This window comes from Dromaius novaehollandiae, chromosome 2 (genome assembly GCF_036370855.1).
Source record: "Dromaius novaehollandiae isolate bDroNov1 chromosome 2, bDroNov1.hap1, whole genome shotgun sequence".
NCBI lineage: Eukaryota > Metazoa > Chordata > Aves > Casuariiformes > Dromaiidae > Dromaius > Dromaius novaehollandiae.
Window position 1 is genome coordinate 136,956,627 of NC_088099.1, and position 15,983 is coordinate 136,972,609.

The 15,983-nt window shown below is 38.6% G+C and overlaps 1 protein-coding gene across 3 annotated transcripts in view; it reads left to right on the plus strand.

Annotated features, from left to right (window-relative positions):
* Positions 1–15,983, plus strand: part of ST18 (ST18 C2H2C-type zinc finger transcription factor) — a 173,686-nt gene that overhangs the window by 154,352 nt on the left and 3,351 nt on the right. For all 3 annotated transcript variants that reach the window (XM_026097762.2, XM_064507551.1, XM_064507552.1), the window contains 8 exons: positions 1,502–1,564; positions 2,355–2,423; positions 7,493–7,555; positions 7,651–7,731; positions 8,869–9,090; positions 11,849–11,937; positions 13,487–13,590; positions 15,828–15,971. In XM_026097762.2, coding sequence (XP_025953547.2) covers positions 1,502–1,564; positions 2,355–2,423; positions 7,493–7,555; positions 7,651–7,731; positions 8,869–9,090; positions 11,849–11,937; positions 13,487–13,590; positions 15,828–15,971 — 835 coding nt within the window. The remainder of the gene's footprint in view (positions 1–1,501; positions 1,565–2,354; positions 2,424–7,492; positions 7,556–7,650; positions 7,732–8,868; positions 9,091–11,848; positions 11,938–13,486; positions 13,591–15,827; positions 15,972–15,983) is intronic.

Below are 15,983 nucleotides of genomic sequence, written 5' to 3' on the forward strand. Positions count from 1 at the left end.
TAGGCAATATAGGGAAAAGACTGCATTTACTATAAACCCAATGAGCTCAGAACTCATACTGAGCAATTCAGTACAGGTGGCTCCATCATGAGGAAGTTTTTAAAATAACATAAGCACTTACAAAGACAAATTTCTGAGATAGTAACTCAGCTGTGGTGAACTATTGTGTGAATACCATCTCCTAGCATGTGCTTTCTATTTTTCCATGTTAATTCTCTTGCCTAACTGTATTTCGGCACTGATAACTGCATTGCTCAGGTTGAAGTCGGCTGTGCAAATGAGGCTGATGCCTTCCTGAGTCTTTCTTACAAATTGGAAAAAAGCTCCTAGCACTCTGCCAGCTCAGAGAAAATACCCAGGTGAGGATCTCAGGTACCCTTCCTCATGTCTATGAAGCACTGGCTAGAAGTTCCAGTGTAACTTCTGCTCAGCTACTGAGATCCCTTGGCCTTCTTATCCTTAGGCCCAGGGAGAGAAGACACAGCCCTTTATGAGGTGACTCCACAGAGTCGGTCTTGGAATATATTAAAATAGTATGGAAAGGTCTGTTTAATTCACCTGTCTCCCATCCACAACTTCCCTGAAAAAGTCCCAGAGCTTTTGACTTCCCTGCTCTCTTGCAGAGGAATGTGTCCTCATTTGATAGCTGAGCTCAAGGCTATGGCCAAAGAAAGCCTGAGGAGCAACAGGAGTTTTAACATATTCTCTAGTTCCCCAGAAAGACTAAAGGAAGCCTTAAGCTAACAGCCCAGCAGGCCTAACAGCTATTCCAGAAGCCTGAAATAGCAAATAAATAAATAAATATGTAGATATACTTCTATCTCTTGGCATAAAGGAACAAATCTTTTGTACTAGATGTACACCATCTTCGTATCGTTTTTCAATTCAGCTGAGAAATATCCAGGGAAAATTTTGTGCTCATTCTGAACTTTGTCTGTCTGCACTTGATGTGTGCTTTCTGTTCTGCGAGCAACCATAACACCTAATTTCTCACGTGAAGTCAGCAAATAAAGATTGGATGTTTTTCTGAAAAAGGTGCTTTATTTTACTCAGAAGATGAGGGAATGATATCAGATATTACTGTTCTCTGGCTTGTGTTATACAGAAGGTCAGATTAGAAATTTGAACCTTAGCATTTATGAATTGCTATCAAAATTTGGTACCATTAATGAAACTGTCTTTTCAAGAACCTAAGCCGTAACTGAAAATATATGCAAAACATGGTAGTTTCACATTACATATAAATAACAAAAGTTTTGATTTCTTTGCATGGAAATAGGAATACTTTTTCAGTCCTGTAAATATCTATGTCTCAAGTAGTAACTGAAAACTAGAAATGTCATGTAAGTTTTGCTAGTTTTTAGTAATGTCATAACAGTGTTGAGATGGTTATGGTGAAGGTGGTTGCCCTAAGAATTATTATGTAGTTCATTGCAGAGTACGATGAGCTTTGTCATGTATTATTTTTACTCTCACTTCTCACTGCATCTTCTTTGCACAGTTGTCCAACTCCAGGATGTGATGGTAGTGGTCATGTAACAGGAAACTATGCCTCACACCGCAGGTAAGAAACAACAGGAAACACAAAGCAGGATGTAGAGCTACTTTTAGCTCTTGTCATCTTTGAGCAGTTTTATACCGACTATGGATAAGTATGCAAAAATAATTTGTAGAAAATAATCCGTACAGAAATGTGCCCCTTTTCTGTTTCTGTTATATTTTGTGAATGTCTCGACTCAATAGATTGATGGAGTTAAGCAGCATATGCTTATTACTCGAGCTGCATGTCTTAGCTGAGACCTGTAGACAAGTCATTCTGTTATGTTTTCATTTCCCTAAGTGTACAAGCACTCTCCATACAGATGCTAGTGCAGGGGATTTTAAATGAGGTTTCTGCAACCGTCTCTACAGATGGCTTTGAAATTCATAGATCTACAAACACACACTGTAGGTGCCAGCTGTTTTGCTCAGAACAGCCTATTGTCAACCTGGGGGGTTGAAACAATAATTTTCTGCCTTTCCTGCCTTTTCTTTTGGGAGCAGGATGGAAGCAGATTATGTCTTTTTCCAAGCACATGAACCAAATGTTCTACCTGCCCTTTACACTGGCAACATAAAGAAAGGGCTATCTGTACCACTGCTTCCCTGCAAAGCTTTACAGCGACTGAGAAACCTCTGGCTCTGACCAAATCACTTTCCAGTAACTTAAGAGCTACGCACTGATATTGGCTGCTCCTCCTTTGCCAACAGCAAATATTTTTTTCCCCATAGTAAATCATAGATTGTCCAGAGGTGGTTGTTTTAAGAAAAAAAAAAATCTGTTTTAATTAAACATTTCACATCTGTTTTCTTAGTGTCTCTGGGTGCCCATTAGCTGACAAGACATTAAAATCTCTTATGGCTGCCAACTCTCAGGAGCTTAAGTAAGTACTGATAATAGCAAAAATGTGATTGTTATTTATTTTTGATCAGTGTGTTCCCTACGTTAATGCAATTGTTTATCTGATTTCCTATGAGCTAGGTCAAGCCTTTGTTCAAAACTTCAAACGAAGTGAATTGAAAGCTTTCCAATGAGACAGAGTTCACTTTTCTCCATTTGTCTTTCTTCTTTTTTGTATCTCTTCATTTCCATGTACTAACCAGGACCTGAAGGAAGAATATGTAAACAGCAAGAAAGAGACTGTTCACACAGTATTTCTGACTCAGACAGAAACAGAAAGTATCTTACATGTATCACTGATCGGGCAAATGACCCTGTCCAATCAAAGAAGTTAGAATAAATCTAAAGCCAGACAGAACTCCTGCATATCTTTTTTCATCATTCACTACCATATACTATGAGTTTAAAGTCACTGAAGCAGACATCAAGTCATATGATTTGGTGCTGGCATAATTCTTACCATGAAATGTCACTTACAAAAGGACTGTGCAGGCTCTGCTATACGGACAGATGTATAGGGACATATGAATATTTCAAAAATCTGTAGTCAAGAGAGGCACTGGCAACCAGTCATCTAGTTATTGAATTGGCTCTGTCAATAAGATGTGGGGAAGAGGAAAGGATAATTAGAGTTCTTTCATAGCTTTCCCTCTGCAACTTGTGAATTGGATCCCATAATAAATGCCTTGGAAATTTCATGAATGTATGTAAAAAGAGGAGAATCCTGTGACTGTACTTTCTGCCCTTCTGGAGGTTAATTCCTAGTCCAGATAGAAGAAAATAAAGTCTGCTCATGGCACTTTTACACTATCATAATGGTATTAATAGCAGTAGTAACAACATACAGGCCTGACTCAGTGTTTAGTGACAAATGAGCCTCCCCAGATCAAATGTTAGTGCATCCCATCCTGTATTCTGGCAACTTGTGTTATAAACAAGATTCTGAGCTGATAGTAGGTACAGAGGTGAAGCTGCTGGAGATGCAGCAAAATGGCAAAGAAAGGCCATTTATATGGGCAACCGATCAAAGCAGTTCCCAAAGCCAGGAGGTAAATTGATACACTGGCATAATGCTTCAGCTTTTGGATCATTGAGTCTCAAAGATACAAAATTTGGGTTTAGTTTGTTTTGAAAAGAGCAGCTCAAGAAGCAGAGAACTGACTTGTAAAAATGCTGACAAATTTGAAATCATTTGCTGAGTCATATATATTTGTCCCTGCTTTTGTTGGCTTTCTGCCATAAATAGATGCTCACACAAATATTTTGAATAGTTGCTCTTCATGCAGCCCCTTCCCCCCATATTCATGTGCGAATAAGGAAATTTGCATACCAATATGGTTATTTTTCCACTAAAGCTTCTAGAGTTTTGGTCATGCCATAAGGAAAGAGGAGCAACAGCATATGACTTAAATGACAAACCACACACTGTACGCCATGTATAATAAGTGAGTTGTGAAAGACAAAGTCAAAGTTCATGAACATTTCACAGACAGAAATATGTTGCATAATATACTTAGCATTTAATTTCAATTAACTAGAAAAAGAGCAAAAATCAAAATCTGTTCACAGACAATTTGCAAAAGGAGAAAGGACTAAATAATTTTTTCCACAAATGCACCACCTTATCTTAGCTTCCTTCAAACATTATTCAGGTGAAATTTTAAATAAAACTCTGCTTTTGAGAAGGATTGACTAAATGAAATCTTATGCCACAAACTGCAATCATACCTGCAGTGGCATAGTACAGTGATGTCGGTAGTTAATTTTATTTCACAGAGATGTTAGGAAAGGGCATAAATGCTCATAGAATCAGGCCATCAAAGTACCCTCATGTAGTTAGGCATGAATATGAAAAAGCTGTGTATTTTCTCCAAATGTTATTCACATTTAAATTGCCAGAATCAAGATGGGATTTTGGCTTTAACTATGAATCTCTAAGCCAGCAAATTCGCAAGACTTCCATGTGATCTATAGTTTGGAAATAAGGAAGATCTGTTGAAAAAGTGAGCCTTTGAGTCAGATTCGGGAAATTTTAAATCTGAAGATTCTTACTGCACAAAACAGTCTAAGGTGATCAGATTAAGAAATACTAAAGTTGACAATGACTTATAGGTTTTAAAGCTATAAGGGAGAATTACGATTGATTACCCTATTTCACTTCCTCTGATTTCACCAAAGAGTTACTTATCAAGCCTTGAACAGGTTTAAAAGTGTACTTTAGAAAGATACCTGCTTACAGTTCATAAACTTTAAATAATAGGTAATCAATTCTATCCTTAAATAAAATGTTATAGTGGTTAAATGTCAATTTATTAGGAGAGATTCTAGCAGTTCTCCTATACAGGTTTCGTATAACAAGTTGGTACTTATCCGTATTCCATAGGCAGCATGACATATTTCAGTGAGCAGTTTTCTCAGCTGATCTCTGTGAGCTTATATTAACTAAGTTCATATCCAACCCTCTGTGAATAGTTCCTGACAGCTTTGCGGTGAGTAAAAGTATCAGAAATGCTCCTAGAGCTGCAGCTCAGTGCATCAATTTTCAGAGAAGTTGTAGTTCATCTCATTAAAGTTAGAACAGTCTTTCTGGAGAAGGGCACAAAATGACAGGTTACAAAAATGTCTGTGTGGAATCACTGTGAAGCTATCATGGAGAACAAACTCCATGAAGTGTAGAAGAATCTGTAACCTAGACCCTTTCGAGAGCTGATAACTTTCAGCTTGAGTCCTCCAATCCCCCAGTGTGAATCTGATTTGCTTGGCTCCGCACAGGAATCCGCAACAGAGAATGTCTCCCTAGACTGGGGCACCAGTCCAAACTCATCAGCCAGTTAAAAGTTGATGAAGATCCACAAACTGTATGCAATATATTGTTGGTGTATCTTACATTGTGGAATTTCAGAACCCATATAAAGATACAACCAGTATTTGGAAAACTCAGTTCAGTGGTCATGCACAGAAGTCTTACTAGTGTAGGTTCTTACTAATTTGTCAGTAGTCCACCTGAAATGTCATCCTATAATTTTATCAGTACTAATAACATCTCAGTCTCAAATCTTTAATGACCTGAGAATATCTTGAGTTCTAATCTGGCTATGGCAGCTAACTGCTGACAGAAGTGGTAAATACAGATGAAAAGATGGAAAATTATTTCAATGTCATTTTTAAGTCCATAACAGACTCGTGATTTGAATGTCTCCCATAAAAAGCTCTTACCGAAATAAGTCCGCATACAGTCTATCTGGACAGCTCTTCCATCTGTGATCATCTGATAAAATTAGTAGCCAAAATTAATACCCATAGTATTTGGCATGTATTCTGGATTACTTGTGAGCACTCACACTCTCCAGACATCTGCCCTTGCTGCTTGCTTCACATAACATTGTGCCCGCTCATTATCCCATACTCAGACAGGTCAACATTTTGCTCTGCACAGTCAAGCATATCTGGGACACTGCAACCCACACATCTACCTTAGCTGTCAGTGTGAAGCATGTCATTCTGCCAAAATATTTTGTTCAGAAAATGCCATTATGAAATGTTTTGACATTGTCTTAAAAAAGAATCTCCCCTTTCTACAGTTTAAATTATTTGCTGAATTCTACTTGAATCAGTGAATAAATTTGGTCATGCCCAAAGAAATCATGTTTTTGACAAAATAATTGTTCTCAGAAAAATATTTTCAAATATTCTGTGAAGAGGTAAACCACAGTGAATAGTACAATTGTATATTTAGGTGGTTTCCATGTCAGCCTACCAACAACTTTATTAAATCACCTATCTCCTCATCTCAGTAAGAAATCAGTAAGAACTGAGTCCTTTAAGGGATTATTGAAAGCTGCAAATTTCCATAGTGGTTTAGTACAAGATTATTTGATGCAACTCTTTCTCTAATTCTGATACTCTGTAAAAACCATAGCATTCAAAAGGCCCCTGGGCATGCTTAATATCTTTAGTGCTTAACTTAGTGCTGTACAATACAGAAATGTAGAAATGGCTGGCACAACTTCTAAAAGTCAATATTTTGCTTGTGCTGCTTTATGTTCTGAGGTATGTTTTTGTTCTCTTTAAAACACACACACACACACACACACACACACACACAAATGCAATTCCCTCAAATGAAAAAAAAACAGATCTCTGAAAGATACATAAGATTACTTCTCAGGTGGAAGGTGGTATCAGTAAGGTCCTGCTCTGAAACCACAGAAGTCAAAGGAATGACGATTGACTGCAGTAGACTTTCAGAGCATACTCTTCGTGCACTGCCAGCAGGCAAGAAGCTTTCCCACCCGGAGCACAAGTGACACAATAACAGGCAGAATCGTTTCTTTCCACTGTATGCCTGTTTTGGTATTAAACATTCATATTTGAAAAAGCTCCTGTTTGTTGCGCACACACACACACACACACACACACACACACACACACACACACACACACACACACACACACACCCCTTAGCTAAAAGACATAAGCATAATCCACTTGCCAGGCTGAATACCCACTTGAATCTAGTGTTAGACAGATATGGTCCTGTTGTACACTTACTGTGCTAGAAAATACAAACTACTAAATTCAAATTCTGGCTATCACACTGACTGTACTGATGGCCAAAAGTAAAACTGCTTCTCTGCTTCCATTTCCCCTTCTGTAAATACTGGCAAAGTGCTTATTTGTGTCTGTACCTGAAAGCATCAGAAGAATAACAAACAAACACATAACAGTAAATTTACAAACAGATCAATATCAAGCTGCTTTTTTTTAGTGTTGATCCTGCACAAGGAAAAATGTTTGGTGAAAACAGTGTTATAAACTATTTAAATCCATGCATCATATGCAATATACTTCACATAGCATATTAAAATTCAGGTATAAAATAAAAAATGAAAGCAGGCTGCTCATTTAAAAAAAATAAACAAGAACTAGTTTTAATTATTCAACAAAAGCTCTATTGTTCTTTCTTCTATTCTTGACAAAATGTACAAGGTACAGTTTATTTACTGTTACCTTTCAGTTTGTATTTTGTAAGCTCTTTGTATTTTCCTATAGGTGTCCAACACCTGGCTGTGACGGTTCTGGCCACGTGACTGGGAATTATGCATCACACAGAAGGTAAGAATTACCCCATTGTTTGGAGCTGCAGCGCTCAGAGTTCTCAGCAAGCAGCAGTGGAAAGAAGTTGCTTTTATTCTGTGTACTCCTTTCAGCTTGTCTGGTTGTCCTCGTGCCAGGAAAGGTGGTATCAAAGTGACTCCTACCAAGGAAGAAAAAGAAGACCCTGAACTAAAGTGAGTAGCAAAAGCACAGGTCCACGAGCAGTGAAGGGGGGAAAACAAATACAGTAGGAGCTCAGAACTTGATGCATCATAGGAAATGCCCTAGTTAATCTGAGGCACATGAGAACATGTCCTAGAGCTGGAGACAGATCAAGTGTTCCTGCTACTAGTGAAGCTGGTGGAGTCTATCACCTTGGAGCTTGAACAGCTGGGGAGGGTTGCTGTATTTACTTTCAGTGTTCCAATTTTAAACAGTGCCATGCAAGTGCCTCTTGGTTTAGAATTTGGCAAAATGAAGGAAAATAAATAATTTCTGCCTGTAGGGAAATCTTCCCATATCAGCTGTGGTCATCATCAGCATGGACCCAAATACTAAACCCAAATTGCACACAGTCACCAAAATCATGAATACAGAGTGCTAGCATTGACCCAGTGAAATAATTAAAGCACAGTGACACCTTCAAAATATGTCCCAGAGAGCTTACATGTAGGTAAGTCTCATGCCGTTCCTCTATGTTAAAATTTCACTGGAGGTAAAAAGTGGCAACTCCACAGAGATTCACTATATTCCTTACTTGAATGCACATTCCATTAAATAAGTAAATGATCAACTGCCAGAATATAGATATGAAGATTTGGTTACACTACACTCAGTATGATTCTTAATACTTGCTAATGATATATAAGAGGCTGACAGAGCAGTGCAGAAAATCCCAAGCTTTTCTTTGCAAGTATTTGCATGTGATAATACAAGTTTTCCAACTAGAGGAACCCACCCTCTGCTTTATGCCAGAAACATAAATAGAGAAGAGAGAATGCTGACTTTTCATACATTTGTAAAAGCATGATTTATTGCCTCTGATAGAATTTCAGTTTTCTTTTCTGGTAAAATACCATCTAAATGAATGTTCTAGTTCCTTAGGCTGTACAACTGTGTTTTAAATTGCCTAAGATTGAAATAAGCTGAGTGCCTAAAGCTCAGCTTGACATGAATGGGATGATTAGGTACAGCATATCTCTTGGGACCAAGTTTCAACACATTAATGTAAGTGGCATAGGCAGTTGGAATTATTTTCTCTTATTTTCTTGAGACTGTCTTCACCTGCTCTGTCTAGTGAAAATGGGGCTTCTTTTACTGTGTTTCTGTAGATGTCCAGTGATAGGCTGTGATGGCCAAGGTCACATATCAGGTAAATACACTTCTCATCGCACTGCTTCTGGTTGTCCTTTGGCTGCCAAGAGACAGAAGGAGAGTCCCGTCAATGGGTCTTCACTATCCTGGAAACTGAACAAACAAGAGCTGCCACACTGTCCTTTGCCAGGCTGCAACGGGCTGGGTCATGTTAATAATGTTTTTGTCACCCACAGAAGGTATAACTTTGTGTTTTCTCTTTTTACTTTTCCTTAACAATACGCTGTTGAGTTGGCAACATATGAGGCTATAGTCTAAATGAATTGTGTTGAAGTCTTTTAAGTAACAATATAGTTTACGCTGCAGCTGAAGTAGTATGGAACAGAATAACTCTGAGAGGGTGTCTAGCAATAACAAAACCTCAATAACAAAAATCTTTGCATGAGAGATTGTAAAATTCTTCTCATTTACATGAGAACTTTTAACTCTTCTTTACATTCCCATTGCAGTGTGACTTTCCACATTCTTTGCTTAGTCTTAACACAGTTTCTATATGATTTAAAATGTAATAGAGTTCTTTCCTAGGTAAATATTGTGTTATATCTCTATATCCTTTACAGAAAATGCAAATGTCATTGATGTGTCAGCAGAAAGGATTTAGCAAGAGCTATGGCTGCATTCATTTCATCATTCCACCAACTGAAAAAGCTATTTTCATAAAGTTTGTGTTTAAACAACTAAAATCAAACAAAAAGTAAACATGCAGAATTCATATGGAGTACAGAATTTTGAAGTTGTAACAGTTTTACAAAGGAAACAATCCTTATAAAGTAGGAATCACATATATAAACAGTAACAATAATAACCATTATTTTATATATCACTATGAAAACCCTAATATCATTTGAACCTGGTCACTCAATAATACTCAAAGAATCTGGCTATAGAAACAAAATTAATACCTGGTGAAGTCTGGTCTTCTGTGTGTATCAGGAATTAAATCTATATTCTGTCCCTCCTTTGCTTTCTTTCTAACAGTCTGAACCAACTTCTCCAACACAAGAATATTCAAGATGGTTCAGTCTGATTCGGCAGAACTGTCTGTTAAAAAATCACAGCCTATGAAATCTGGTGTTTAATGGCCCTCCAGCAAGTTCCATTACTCTTACTCTTCCTTTTCCTTTGACCCTTGGGTTTGATTTGGTGAGCCACTCCTGTTTTTCATCTTTTTGCCATCTCAGTCTCAAGCTTGGAAGTTCTACTGTGGCTCTGCCTCAGCCCACTCCCAGCTCACCCCTAGAAGCAGTAATTATTCCTTTGGTTGCAAACTCTAGAGTAATACACAGTCATACAGAGCTCTTAGCTCAGTTGCTAGGGCACTGTCCTAAAGTTTGGGTGATCTGTCTTCAGGTCCATCTGATACAGAGATTGTCCACTTTGCACCCAAGTCTCTTTATTTGGCGTTTGCTATTGGGTGGCTCCCAGCTGTCAAAGATAGCTCTGCAGGAAGAAACCCTCACCACAAGTTCTTAGGTGAAATTTTAGGCAGTCTGAATGTGGACTTTGACTTCTTTCTAACAGTTCCTCATCTATATAATGAATGTAATGGAATCAGCCCATCCTGGGAATGTTGAGTGATAAATTCACCAAAGGGTTGTGAACAGCTCATATGCAAAGTTATGGGGGCACCCAACACTCTGTAATAGAGAGAAACCCCCGTAGCAGTGGGTTTGTCCAGTGTTACAACTTTATGATCGGTATGCCATGCTGATCTGTTTACATTATAACACAACTGTGAGCTGTGGCTAATTAACTCATGCTAATCAATATGATAACTTGAAGCAAACAACATAAAAAGTGTTAGCTGGTTGCAACTCATTCTACAGATGATTCCTATCCTACTTAAGGCTGGATGACATTAAGAACATGTTAGTTAAAATGGGGTCCTTAATATAGTTTTGGACATGCTGTCTGTGATAGCACTCCTGAAGCCAAACAAGTCACCTGTGGCTTTGAGACATTCTTCTGACTAGTTGCTCTGGACAGAGATAATAAACAATATTTCAGATCTGGGGAACTAGCATGTCCCCCTACATAGCTTTTAGCTAAGCAAGTGTGATGTTAATTTAACCCTTCAAAAGCTTGTTTTCTGTGTAGAAGCACCATGTTTGTTAGAATCTTTGGGGTTTCTGCACAAAAAAAAAATTCTCCAGCTGGGACAAAAGTTTGCTTTCCTCCTCACTTGGCCAGATCTGAATACAAATCACCATATCGGTATTTCTTCTTTGTTATTTATTAAGATAGTATTAAGACAGTGCAAATCATCGTAGGCCTTTAGTGGGCTATAAAAATTGCTTCAGATAATTACCAGCTGATGAAATTGTAAGCTTTGAAACAGCAAAGTGTAATTTAATATGAACAGTGGTTAAAAAGCAAACTGACTATATAATAGAACCATTCAAAAAAGCTATTACAGTCTATAGGGCATATCCAGAGTTATTAGTATATTGATCATTATTTTCTATCAACAAAATGATAAAATAGTTGTGCACTGTGGAAATCATCCCATTAACTAATTTTTCTTTTTTAAGAAGGGTAAACCTGCCATTTTCAAGGACCATACTGCCCCTCTCCTTTGAAGCATAACACATCAATAAAAACTATAGAAAGTTTTTATTTGAAAGTGATGGGACTTCAAGAATTCTGTAAATACTTCTTCACATACCTCAATAATAGCTCCCACTGCTATCTGGATTATTCTGAAATGTGCTTAAGAGTTGTTTATTTGTAGGCTGAGATTTCTGTGCCAATTTTCAAGCTGGAATATACAGTTAAATAGCTCTTTATGAGTTATGTCAATCCCTGAAGCTATGCTATAATGGAGATACAGATGTGACCTTAGGTACAGAGGTCTGACCAAGTGCATGATAATATTGCCTGAAAGGATTGTTGCCATTTTCAAGTGGGTGCTAATGTTTTCTTTCTTATCCTTTTCAGCCTGTCTGGTTGTCCTCTGAATGCACAAGCCATAAAAAAGGGCAAAATTTCGGAAGAATTAATGACTATCAAGCTTAAAGCAAGTGGTGGTAAGGAGATTTGTAAAAGATGATGACATTTATTTAGCTAGAAGGGCCCTGACTCCCATTTATTCATATGCCCCTTTATGCCATTCTGGCATTAATTCTCACTCCTTTCAGTTTTCTCTAGCAATAACAAAACTTCAATAACAAAAATCTTTGCATGACAGATTATAAAATTCTTCTCATTTACATCATGATAGCTCAACATTTGTGGTACCCTCTTGCCTTAGCTCAGAGTGTTATTTTTTGATTTGAGGATGTTTTAGAGTGTTATTTTTTGATTTGAGGATGTTTGAAATATTGTTATTAGCAATAATGTATTAGTTACAGCTCAGAAGGACTTAGCTAACTAATGATTAAAGTAAGAAGGGGTAAATATTGCATGCAGAAATGGATTCATCTCCCTATCTTGATTCCTACATAGTTTAGTTTCTGTGTAGTGCTTTGACAGTTCTCCTAACACATTAGTAAATATAAAATAACAGTTACCAAACAGATATAGGGGAAAATAAGTAGAGTCTGCTTTCTTATACAGCATAGCTCTGAGAGTTGGACATTGAGCCAGGATTAAAGAGATGTAGCTTTTATGCCTCAGACTGCTGAATAAAACGGCCATTATCCTGGGCAAATGAGTTTGCTCCCATGCGCCCTGCTCTCTGTCTACGTTATCACTGGAACAGAGACTGCTGCTTACAGATTTCTTGTGCTGGGTCCCCGGTAGGCTCAGATTGGGAGTCCCGGTTTTAAAGCACTAGTGATGACAGTGATAATAATCTCTAAGCAGAGGTGATCTCAGAGTGATACTAAGAAGAAAGAGGGACATATATTGCCAGTTGTAGCTGCTCCGTATTTTTTAGGAAAAGGCTTTCATTAAAGACCTGAAGATCTTTTCTCTGCTACCTAACTTGTGGGGATGTAAAAGTCTTCACTCTTTTTTTTCTATAGTGCCTTTTAGCCTTCTGACAGTTTCCATTTTGCAGTCATTTAAGTGATCACTCATAACTAAGGCTGTGCTTCTTCAGGTTATTCTGTGTAGAGATTAATCCCCACAGAGCTTCTTGCAAGCTCAGTAGCAGGTATAAATAAGCCTACTAAAGTCGGCAAAGTTATACCAGTGGAGATGTTACCCTGGGGTGTTCACTGCAAAGGAAGTGTTGCTGTTATGTTTCTTTTAAACCTAAAAAGACATTGCTAATACTCATTCGTCTTATGTGATAGACTTTCCTCTTTCCAAGCATTTCCAGCACTTTTTTCTTTCTCTACTCTTCAGCTTGCAGTTGCATATTGTACCGAAAAAAAAAGAGAATTGAGAAACATAAAAACTCAGAAAGCATTACTTGCCCCTTTACATGTTTCAGCTCATATAGATGTTTTACAGCTAGCCAACAATTTTGACAGTAAAAGCAAAGTAAGAGGCAATTTAAAGATCAATCATTTGATCAGAAAGCCTGTTATTTTCCTCTTGTTCAGTAACAAGTAACCCAGCTTATTACTTGTATATCCATTTACACGTGGACACTTTAAATTTGATCATGGTACTTTCAATTGTTTGCAGGTATTGAGAGTGATGAAGAAATCAGACACTTGGATGAGGAAATAAAAGAACTGAATGAATCCAATCTTAAAATTGAAGCTGACATGATGAAACTTCAAACCCAGGTATAACATCAAAGCAAAGAGTTCAAACTTTTCTTATGTATGTAAATGTTATCTTTAAACACAGTTATTCTTGTGCACACGTTTTCCCATCACTCTGTAGCATTTAAAACTGCCAAAATCCTACATGTTTTTTGTCAAGGTTTTTTTGTTTTCTGTAAATAATTCCTCGATATTGTCATGAAAATCTGCAGTGTGATCGGTTCAAGACAGTTTGGAGCTAATCTTGGCATGCAGGAAAACCATATTTACTAAACAAAATGTGCATTTTCCTTTGTTGACCAAACCTGTGTTGACCAAACCATACCAAATCCCATGACTGCCGAAAGAACTCGTATTAGGGAAACTATTAGGAAATACCATTACTTCTTAGGAGCACACTCTAACTGTTATGCAAGTTGATTTTGTTCTTATCTGTGCCTTAGAAAATTTCCCTACTTCAATTGACCCACTGTCAGTTATGCAAATAGTTTGAATTTTGCCTCCAGGCAACACCTGGTAAAGAATGGATGCCTTTTGCTAACCTGTGTAGCAGATTAGTTTGATGGGCAGCTATGGAAAAGAATCATTCTCCTTCATTCTTTTGTATGCCAGCAAGAGTAAATTAGCTTTAAGATGCTGATCGTAGTCCTATTGAGTGAGCTGAATATGTTCATCCATGCAGAGACTGCTGTATACACCTGGTAATTCACCTGGTAAACTAGGCAAAAGCAAGAGCAGAAACTTGCTAAATATGTTAGGAGCAGTGAGAGCTTAGGAAAAAAATCTCCTCAGTAGAAACAGATATGGAAACCCAATATAAGTCTAAACTTACCAAGACAAACTGAGTGTAACCCAGTATACCCCTCTGTGTTTGCACCACATTGGAATGTGTACAGTGCTGATGTGTGCTGTTTTTATAGTAGCCACAGCTTTTATGGTCTAAATATGGGTGAAGTTTGTATCACCTGTGCTAAGTCTAAATTGCCTGGCTTGACACTACAGAGGTTGTGGGATATCCATCCCAAACTGCATTGCAGTGTTTTTCAGTGTCTCTGGACACTTTTTTCAATTTTCTCTGGAGAACACTGTGCTGCTTGCACAGATACAAGAAATTTCCTAATTTATGCAAACACAGATTTCCTTTCCTCTGAATTTCTGCCCGCTGAAGGCAGTCCGACCAGCAACGCTTGAACTGAACTACATTTGAAGAAGCATGTCCTTTTAATCTAGCTTGGCCAGGTGTTAGGCTTCTGTGAGCACACTCCAGGGGCAAAGCTGCAGTGGATTTCCCTGGCACCTCATCACCTCAGGCAGGCAAGAAAGAGTTCTTCACCCTGAGGCTGGTTTCACTGTATGGTGGTTTATTCCAGTATGACAAAGGGAACTAAACTGGTCACAGCAAGAGACAGATCTGAGCAGTGCAGAGGTGTGTAGTCCCAACGAGGAGAGGGTGGGCGCGATGCCTGTGGACGGGCAGTTCAGTTCTTCAGCACTGCTTGTGACATACAAACCTTCGGAGCTGAGTATATTCCCAGCTCTCTCAGGCGAAAGGATACCATTTTGCTACCTCAGGTGCTTTTTCCTGCTCTTTCTAAAAACTGTGTGTTTCCGTTCTGTCGGTCCGAGATTATCTTTGCAATTGTTCTGCGCTCACCCTCTCAGTTCCCTTCCCGCTCTATTTTCCCCTTATTGTTCCCAGCGCCTGCCTTCTCTCTGATCCACATCAGCTCGCAGCGCTGCCCTGTGCCCAGCAGCAGGGCAGGAAAGTAGCACAGCAGCTAATACCGGTGTCGCTGCTATTGTGGTCAATCAGCAGGGATGCTGTACGAGCAGGGCGGCGATGGAAACATCAACCACATTTCTCCTTTCTTCCGCCAGCCCTGAGGCCACAGGCTCCATCCCAGCTAGACGCTGGCCCTCCCCCCTCCTCAGCTTCTTGTGGCCTGGAGACTTGAATTCATTTTTGAGCTCATCCCCACACAATGTGCTTCTCTGGCAGCAGGGCCACTCACTAGCATCTTGCCGACACAGGGTTTCCTTCTGAACCGACAGCAAAGTTCGTCAGTTCAGAACGAATATGACTCTTTCCTTGCTGTCAATATTCTGTGGAGAAATTACGTCTATCTTAAAAAAAAAAGTACCTGAGTTTCCAATCCGTAGTGTGTCCTTTCACAATCATGTGACTGTCGGTTTGGGGTCAATCCGCAGTTATAATACAGCCAAGGGTCTGTTTGTTTGTGTGTGCCTGTGATTTTTAGATCACATCTATGGAGAGCAATTTGAAAACAATAGAAGAAGAGAACAAACTTATAGAGCAGAACAACGAGAGCCTGTTGAAGGAGTTAGCTGGCTTAAGCCAAGCCCTCATCTCCAGCCTTGCTGACATTCAGCTTCCACAGATGGTAAGACCACAG